The sequence below is a fragment of the Helianthus annuus genome, chromosome 13 (assembly GCF_002127325.2).
Source record: "Helianthus annuus cultivar XRQ/B chromosome 13, HanXRQr2.0-SUNRISE, whole genome shotgun sequence".
Lineage (NCBI taxonomy): Eukaryota > Viridiplantae > Streptophyta > Magnoliopsida > Asterales > Asteraceae > Helianthus > Helianthus annuus.
The window spans coordinates 173,311,495-173,321,843 of NC_035445.2; the positions used below are offsets into that span (position 1 = coordinate 173,311,495).

The window sequence follows — 10,349 nt, forward strand, 5'->3', positions numbered from 1 at the left end:
CGGACAAGATCGTGCAGATTCGCGATCGTTTGAAAGCTGCCAGGGATAGGCAGAAGAGTTATGTGGATCCTAAGCGCAAAGATTTTCACTTCGAGGTAGGTGATAAAGTCTTGCTTAAGGTATCGCCCTGGAAAGGGGTGATGCGATTTGGTAAGAAAGGCAAGCTAAGCCCGAGATACATAGGACCTTTCGAGATCATCGAACGTGTCGGGTCAGTCGCTTATAAGTTAAACTTGCCTGAAGAACTTAGCGCCATTCATAATGTGTTCCACATCTGTAATCTGAAAAAGTGTTTCGCTGACGAATCACTGGTTATACCGCATACAGATATACACATAGACGAGAGTTTGAAGTTCGTGGAAAAACCTTTGTCGATTGAGGATCGACAGGTGAAGAAGCTTCGAAGGAAGCATGTGCCTATTGTTAAGGTCAAATGGGATGCCCGTAGAGGTCCCGAATACACGTGGGAAGTGGAATCCACGATGAAAGAGAAATATCCTCATTTGTTTCAGTAAATCTCGAGGTCGAGATTTCTTTTAAGGGGGTGAGGATGTAACACCTTGAAAATTTACGTCCAATAATGTATTGACACGTGTCATAGGGTTCCGGTATGTGAAAACAAACTTTAGAGGGACTAAAGTTGACAAATAGTGAAAACTATGGAACGTAAGGGTCCAAAGTGTCAACAATGGCTAAATAGACTCGATGATAACCCTACATAATGTTTATAACCTTAAACGGATGGATCATGGATCATACGAAGCGGAAATTGCACAAAAGTGAGGAATTACAAACTATAGGGGCTAAAAGTGTCAACATGTTGAATTTATACCTCTGAGTGAACTTTTGGCAGACCCGAAGCTTTGTAATGCTAAAATATACTCACTAGAATATGTGGTAAAAATTTCATGAAGTTTCGTTATCGTATGAGAAAGTTATGGCCAAAACCGTACTTGAGGGGTTAAAAGCGTCAACGTCGAATTTCATGACTTTTCGGGCGAGCGCAAAGTTATCCGAGGACATTAACATGTTGGTAAATGTCCCAAGGTACTTAAAAACCAAGTTTGGGGGTTTACGAGTCAAAATAAATAGCCGAAACCTCGCGTGCAAAGACAGGGACCAAAGCTGCCATTTTTAATCAAAGTTTGGCAGCCCCAGGTGCAGCTTTTCGCGAACAGGGGCTGTTTGGTCCGAATTTTTAGTGCAAAACAGCTGGGATCACCTCCAATTCTCACCAATAGATGGCCATGCATGTCTAGGACACCTGGTGCACTCTTACAACTCCTGAATTCTCCATAAATCAGATCATTTCTTCATTTTTTTTTATGGCACTTGTGATAGTAACAAGAACACTCACAACTTGCAAGAACTCTCAAGGCTTTCCAGGAGCAATCTGATCGACAAGGCAGCCTCCAAGTGTTTTCTAGGCTTCATTAGGACCTTTAATAGGAGGCCCAGTAAAAGCTATCTACACTTACCAATTGTGATTCATACTTACTCAGGTAAATACATTTTGACTTATTTTCCCTATACGGGCTTGGGGTACGGTATATAGAATACCGCTTGATCGAGCGTTCAAATCTTGCACCCTTGGGTATGCAATTGGAATAGTTTGTCCGGCTCGTTTAAACAGTCTTGTTTTACTTTAAGCATTTGGGGGGTTATTGACCGTGTCCCGGATATCCTTGGCATTATCTTACGAGATGGCCACGACCTGAGCATGGGGTGTAGGCGTACACTCGTCATGTATAACTCATTAATGTGGTGTGTCAATTAATCTTTAACCCAGACAAGATCCCGGGCTACCGAACGTACGAGTAGCATGTAATTCGTTCACAAGTTTATATTGCGTAATTATCCCAAGTTAATAAAAATATTTATGCCATGTGCATTTAAATCAATTTTCAATCATTTTCAAAATGAGTCAGTTAATTTGTATTTACCAGTGTAAACTGACGTATTTTCCCAAAAGGTTAAGTGCAGGTACTATACGTACTAGGCTGGCTGTTTCCTAAAGAGCGTCCACAATAGTCTCGCAAGCTCGGACGACAATAAACTGTTGAACAATATATCTTATTTTATTTGATCCGCCTGTGGATCCGTTTCAACTACTTGTGATATTTATTATTACATTTTAATTAAAGTTGAAATGAATCTATTTCTGCTTCCGCTGTGCATTATTATATTGTGTTGTTTGTCTATGACGATGCCAACCACGTCACCTTACCCCACACCGGGCCCACCGGTGACACGTGGAGATCGGGGTGTGACAAATTGCCTGCTCAATAAAGTATTAGCTATATCAACTACATTAGAAAATGTGTCCACTGTGTACATACATATATGTACAACAGTATCATACACATGTGTATCACGAAAAAATACACCTGTGTACAACGGACTATAATGAACCTTCCTAAAAATAGAGTATAATGCTTAAAAACAGAGTATAAACAACATGTCACATATAAGTACACATGTGTACACTAGACAAAACTAACATATGGTTAAAAAAGTGCAGTTCAGAACATATTTAGTTCAAATCAGCTTAACATCAATATACACATGTGTACAACAACGACTTTACAACTCACCCAAACAACCAGCCTTAAATACCTTAGAAAACAGAGTACAATCCACTATTCTGTTAAATCAACCTTAATATTCAAAAAAAAAAAAATTAAACAAAGATACCAAACAATTTTACAAAGTCTCAGCCTTATTAATCACGTTGTACACAGGTGTACATAAACAATTTTTCGAATTCTCAACCTAATTAATCACAATGTACATAGATGTACATAAACGATTTTAGGTTATCTAAACCAAACAAGCAAACCTAAACTCGAATAACAACAGAGCAACATCCCCTAATTTGTTAAATCAACCATATCCTTCAAAGGAATTAAACATGTACTCTAATAACTACTCCTAAAAAACACACCATTGTACCAAAACATTGTGACTAAACAACCTTCAAAACACAATATTCAAGCCCTAATTCTGATTTGATGTTCTTAGTTAATTTATAAAACAAAACAACATGCAAGTAATTTCTGAAACATATAAACATTAACACTTTACATTGTGTACCTTTAGTGGTTGAAAATCAGATGACTTTTCTGGCGATTTGATTGTTCCGACGATCTGCCGTTGGGTTTCTTTTTGCCGTCGTCGATGAATGTGAAAGAGAAAGAGGATATTTGTTGTGAATAAAGGGGTAATGTTGAAAATAAGATGACTTTCCGGCGAATTTATTGCTCAGACGATCTGCCGCTTGGTTTCTTTCTGCCGTCGCCGATTATTGTGAGAGAGAAAGAGGATATTGTTGTGAATATAGAGGTGATTAAGGGGATTCATAATTTAGAGGATAGGCAATTGAAGAATATTTGGGGGATTTCAAACGTAGATAATTAAATGAGAATTACACTTTTACCCTTTTCTATTTAATTAAATAGTAAAATCTAAGCAACTAATTACAATCATGCCACTCTATTCAAATCTAAAGATCATAATAATCAAGGGTCCAGATTAGTTCACGCAGTTCACTCTTGGGAGGTTGTTCACTCTAGAACCCTACCCTATATATATATATATATATATATATATATATATATATATATATATATATATAGGATTCGGTTCAAGAGTGAACACTAGTGTAGCTTACGAACTGAGTGAACTAATCCTGGCCATACACATGTGTAGATCCATGGCCAGAATTTGATGTTGAAATACACTAGTGTATCTTACAATTTGATGATGAGCTCCTCTCCATACACGTGTGTAGATCAATGGCCAGGATTTGTTCACTCAGTTCGCAAATACATTAGTGTTCACTCTAGAACCTCACCCTATATATATATATATATATATATATATAAATTTGGCATGTAGCCATTGAAGGGGGGGCCACAATTTCAAAACCTCACCCCGTCTTCAACGTCTCCTTGGAGACGCAGGCGTCGCGACGGGCCTACTGAGGGCGTTGTGCGACGATCCAGGACGGGGACGGCCCAGGAACGAGTCCCATACGCTTTGGTCTTATAGCCTCTAGATTTTATGAGGGACACATTTTTTAGAACGTAAATAAAATCAACGATACATTGACTGTGGTAATTAATAAATACATAAATTATTAGTGAGGAATAAACGTTGATTGTGGATAGTGGAGGCATTAACTGTAATTCTAAGATTAGGTGTCTCTATCACATGTACTATGGAACTTTGGTCGTTCTGCTTTGGCGGTTCACATGGGTTTGGGCTCCGCCTGTTACGCCTCCCTTTTCGTCTAATTTTCTACCATTGCTTTAATCAATAAATATACGATCTTATCTTCCTTTCCTGATGTTTTTTGAACGTGTTAGGTTTTCTTTTTAATTGGTTAAAATTTTGTATTATGAGCCAAAGAATATGATACATTAACAAAAAAGAAAGAAAAATTTCTTGTGAACCAAATAATAAGATACATATAAGAAAATAGAAAAAAAAATACAAGACCAGAAACAAAATATATATATATATTAGAAGCACAGTGAGAACAAGTGAAAAAACAACAATTTCCTTGAAAACTTTATTGATATCTTCATAAAAAAAAAAAAACCAAGTGAAGAAATATTTATATTTTTTACATGCTAACCAAAGAATTAACTTTTTAGAAGGTTGGGAAATTTTAACATCATGTTGGTATCAGTAAGGAAATAGAAAAGAAGCAACATATCAATTTATAAATGTTGTATAACATGTGCTTCACAAGAAAACAATCATCCAAATCAAACTAAAGTTTTCCTCTTATCAAAACACTATTTCGGTAATTAAATTTGCAAATCAACATGTATCAACAAACATCCCTACTTCTATACCCCTATCAAATCGAGATTCTGCAAATTAATTTTTCATTTATAATTCTATCCGTAGTGGTAAGTTACATCCCGCATGACGCCCTATGGCACCGTCACAGGGACGTTATAGCCGGAAAAAAGTTTGGCTCATGAAAATTACAACGGCGCCATACCCCTTCCTCATTTGTTTTTCTCTCACACGCATATATATACATACATATATATGTATAATCGAAGAGGTATAATTCTACTATTTACTCAAGTTACACAACTGCCATATATCGTATATCTATTAGGGTTATAGGGATAGAGCTTGACCACTAGACATGAACTAACAATAAAAAAAAAAAATTAGAAGCAAGGTGAGAACAAGTGAAAACACAAGAATTTCCTTGGAAAGCTTTATTGATATTTCAAAAAACAAGTGTGTACACAAGAGATTTATATTTCTTACATGCTAAGAATTAACTTTTTAGAAAGTTGGAAAAATTTAACATCATGTTGGTATGAAGAAGGAAATAGAAAAGAGCAACATATCAATAATTGTTGTATAACACAAGTCAAGAAAACAATCATCCAAATCAAAACAAATTTTCCTCTTCCTAAAGGAAAGAAGTTGAAAAATTAAATTAGCAAATCAACAAACATCCCTACTTGTATGCCTATTAAACCAAGATTCTGCAAATTAAATTTTCATTTATAATAATAATAATAATAATAATTTTATCAGAAAGAAAGACAGACAGACAGGGCACAAGACAACAAATACATGTTCCTTTCTCTTTGTTTCTTAATTAGTAATAATAATTAAAAAGTAAGAAAGCTAAACAGCTAGCTACCTAAGCACATCCTTTAGGAGCAAACCCGACCCGTGAACCGGCCAAATCATACACCACCCGGAACCCTTGTTGCTGGATATTCCCAATAATAGATAACCCACTAGTGGTTCCCGCAAATGCCAGGCAGAAGCTCCCATTGCTATCGACCGGAATCAAGTAATTCGACGCCGGCAACGACACGTCAGCACCTTTGAAATGCATCACCACCGTTGGCACCTTCACCTCCGTCTTCCCCGACAGATCGAAACACGCGTCGAAAAGTGAAAAATTGGGTCCCCTCTTCAAATGAGATGCTCCGGACAAGAAGGCGTTTCGCAGCGCCACGTAAGCCGGTCGAGTCAAGCGGGTGACCGAGGTCCCCGAGTCGATGATGACCCCGCCATTCCCTGAGTTGTCTAGCTGGAACAAGGAGCTGGAGATTCCGGGTACTCGAACACCCCCTACTGATATACCTGTGAGTCCCACGTAGTAAAACGTGTCCAGTTTGGGGTTACTAACTAAAGGAGTGAAACGCGCCACACGCGAAACGGCAGCGTTTCCAAACACCAAAGAGGATGGTTTAGCCGACATGGACCTGTCCACTAAACAATACGAAAACTTTGACCCGAACTGACGACCCGCCTGGTTCGGGAAAGATAACTTTCCCCGGCCCAGGCCCAATAGCCCGGCAGCACCAACAAAGAGGCCCTCGTTATCGTGACCACACCCAAAAGCAATATTATTGACTTTTGTTTTCCTGAACGTAAGGGTTTCGGTGGAGAACTCGCCGACGGTGAAGGAACCGTCACCGTAGGACACCTGGTACATACATTTCTTGTTGCGGTTGTTGCACCCGGGGGAATCAAGGCGGTTACAGAGGGGTGTACCGCAGGCAACGCCGGCGAAGGTCTTGGATTTGGTGGGGTTGAAGATGGGGTCAGACTGGGTGTAGCATCTCCGGCAAGGGGAGCACTGGATCCAGACGACGTCGCTTCCGGTGTCCAACACCATGTAGGCGTATCTTGCGGGAGTTCCTATACCGATGCGGGTGAAGTACTCGCCGGAGCCCTGTGCGAGGCCGGAGATGACGGAACTGCTGAAGTCTGCTTTGGTGTTGGTCCGGTTGGAGGCGAGGCTAGTGATGGTTTTGACTCGGGCGGAGTCACGGGACAGGCGGTGGTTGAAGAGGGACTCCGGGGTGGCATTGGCGGGGAGGGAGAGAGTGTCTAGATGGTGTAGATCTAGAGAAAGAGAGAGGGTGTTTTCGGTTAATGATAATTGTTCTTCTGATGATGATAGAGGGAGGGTGTTTGTGTTTGGTTGAGGGAGGGTGTGAGAGGAAGGGATTAGGGTCTGGTATTTGGTAGCGTTGGTGGAGAGGGAGAACAGGAGGAGGAGGAGGAGGAGGAGGGCGGTGCCGGTGAAGAAACCGGCCATTGTTTTGTTGTTCAAGTGGAAATGAGAGAGAGAGAGAGAGGGGTGGTGTTGGTAGTATAAATAATTGAATTGAAGATGAGTGCGGTGTCTGAACGTGGCTCTTTTCCTTTTTCATCCCCAGACAAAATAATGATAAAAAGTTCATTTAAAAAATATCTTCACCATAATTAAATAGATAAATTATATTTACCATTTCCATTTCCATTTCCATTAACAATCAAAATGTCAAGCAGCATTATTATTTATTTATTTGTGATTTATGAATTCGAATGTTTGGAGAAGATATACATGATGTCATAATTAATGCAATGTGACCTAATTCCTAGCCGAAATTCACCATCTTCATGTGTGTGTTTAATTGGACCTCCTCCCCACCCAGAGGGAAAGACTCCCTCGTGACTCCGGACTACTAATGCATATATTACTTTACTTAACCGTGACATAGGCCCCACTTTCTAACTAACTACAAATACATAATATTGCTGTACGCTTGCTTGCAGTTGCAGCAGACTATGACAAATTCAAAACTAGTACAAATGGTGTAATGCCTTATATTAATTATATTGTGCCCATGTAATTGTTTTAAAAAAAATATTTAATTAATAAAAGTATAATAAATTAAATAAAACCAATCTATACTTTCTATAAAAAGACAAATGAGCATGACATAAGAAAACCTGAGGTGGCAGCCATCCAGGCTAGCTAACAATGTCTTTCTTATGTCATTGTTGCATCATAAAGCTTAACATTTTAATTTTCTAAATAATATTTAATCTATTTAAAATACAAAAAATCCCTTCAGTAGAGGTTGATACAATGCTCTCATAGCAGTGGTTAATTGCTGGCAATTTCAAATTCAAAATGCATGGGAATATGTAATATGCATTTAATGCATGTCACTCATTCAATTCTGTCATTCATCTTCTTAGGGAGTCCGGGGCACCCGCGGTGACTCCCTTCGGGGACCAAACTCACCGTGCGGTAAGGTGATGCCAACCAAGAGGGGAGGTGAAATGGGGGGCCAAATCGGTGGGGATTCACCGAAGAAAGGAAGGAGAGAGAGATGAGTGGACTAATGAAATTTTTTTTTTAATAAAAAACCAAGTCACCTAAGAGGGGAGTGCCGCCATCAATTTAGGGTGTTAGGGGAGTTTAAGAGGGGAGTTGACGTGGCATACGAGGATTGGTTAAGCGTAAAAGAGGAGACTCCCCTCTTAGAGGAGTGCCCCTTACACCCTTATATAAGGTTTTTCTTCTCATTTCCCTTCTCATATTTCATCACACTCTCATCTTCTATGATTTTCGAATTTGAATTAGATTCCGAATTCCAAATTAGAAGCATGTCAAGATCAGTTGAGAACAATAATCTGAGTTTTATTAACGATTTGAATCCTGCAAAGACATGTGGAACACGAAGGTGAGAATCATCCAAAAATGGAATCAAGGTTTTAAGATGGATCTGATCTTCATTTATGAGAAGGTAATGTGTATTTGTGTTTTTCCGTTCGTGTATAACATGATTCCATGGATGTATATGTCTGATTTTCTATTTCTAGGGTTTATAGGTTTGTATCATAAAACCTTGATTGTTCAAATGTTCTTGAGCTTTGTACGGTAGTTTATTGAGGATGTATATGTTTGATTTTTTTCTTTCTATCAGAGTCTGTAGGTTTGTATGCTAAAAAATACCTTGTTTAAATGTTCTTCAGGGTGTTAAGATTCAAGCTGGTATTAAAAGTCATTTGATACCTGTTTTTGACGAACAACTTCAATAGGATGATGTTGTTATTCTCTCGAAATTTGGTGTGGGTAAAAACAACGACCAATATAAAGTTGTAGCACATGATTATAAAATCAACTTTTATTGATGTACAACTGTTACATGTGTGAGTGATTGGCAAGGTATTGAGTACGGTTTCAACTTCATTCCTTATAAAGATATTCTTCAAGGAGAGGCAGCAAAATCTTTGAGTGTTGGTACTGTATATTTTTGTAATCATGTCATCTCTATATCAAATTAGAAATTTTTACTTACTCTGTTGTATAATGTGATCATATAGATGTTGCTGGAAATGTGGTTTGGTGTGGAGATTTTGAATTCTTTGGATGAACACCTAAAGAAACTAAGAGGATGAATTTCGATATTCAAGACTTGGAGTAAGTGGTCATGTACATGTTCAGTCATGTAGAAATGATTGTTTGTATTTAATGTGGAATGATGTTAATAAATGAGATCAAGAATGTTTGTATTTATTGTGAAATCATGGTAATAAATGAGAACAATAATGTTTGTATCTAATGTGGAATCATGGTAATAAATGAGATAAACAATTTATTCTTCAACTAAATATGTTACTGGCACGTTTAGTACTGTAATAAATGGTCATAAATTTCCTTTGATTTTATGTTGTTTTTCATTCAATTTAGATTTGATTGTATAAATTGTAAAAAAAATGGTCATGTTAGTGCATGTTTCGTATGTCCGCCACTGTGCGAATAGGCTAGATAGAGCGTGTGTTGAATATTGTAGAGAATAGTGTGAAATCCGGTACGAACTGAAAGGTTTTGTGATGTAACAGTTCCTTCTTACGAAGGGAGTCCCTTCGAACGAACGAGCACTTCAGTCAGTTCGTACGGAGCCACAAGATCACACCCGATTCGTACAAAGGCATTAGGTGTGTCCGTACGAAGGCATGAGGCCTATATATATGGGTGTTAGGGTCTTGTGTTAGACAAGCTTTGGTTCCTCGAGGGGAGATGTTGTCCAACTGGTTTCGCGGGTATGTAACTTCAAACATTGAATAGAAACTAGATCAAATTGACTTGTTCGGTGTCGATTCTACTTCTACTCCTTTCTTATCAATAATACTTAACCGAACCGGTTATCTCGGGACCAAAACTCCGTTAAACCTGCCGGATCCTGGAATCTCAATTGGTATCAGAGCTACGGTACTGATTCAATCGATCTAACAGTTGATTGAATCACCTACGCTCATTATTTTTAGATTTTGAGGAGGTTTTGACGTTAAACATCGAATAAACATCAAATTGAAGGTCAATTCACGAATGGAATTTGAAATTGAAAACATCATTATATTCGTGATTGATTTTCGCACAATCCTGTGAAGTTTCATCATGAAATTCGCAGAAACAAAGATTCTGGATCGAAAAATGTGTTTGGGAGTGTTCTTAAGGAATCAGCCTCTCTGGTACGAACACACAACTTCGTACGAACCGGCATTCCAGGTTCGTA

At 38.4% G+C, this 10,349-nt stretch overlaps 1 protein-coding gene across 1 annotated transcript; it reads right to left on the minus strand.

Moving 5' to 3' along the window:
- Positions 1–5,517: 5,517 nt before the first annotated feature.
- On the minus strand, positions 5,518–7,211 carry LOC110891469 (aspartyl protease family protein 2). Its single transcript, XM_022139161.2, has one exon. It carries the CDS (start codon positions 7,094–7,096, stop codon positions 5,681–5,683), a length of 1,416 nt encoding a protein of 471 aa, XP_021994853.1. The 5' UTR covers positions 7,097–7,211; the 3' UTR covers positions 5,518–5,680.
- Positions 7,212–10,349: the final 3,138 nt, after the last annotated feature.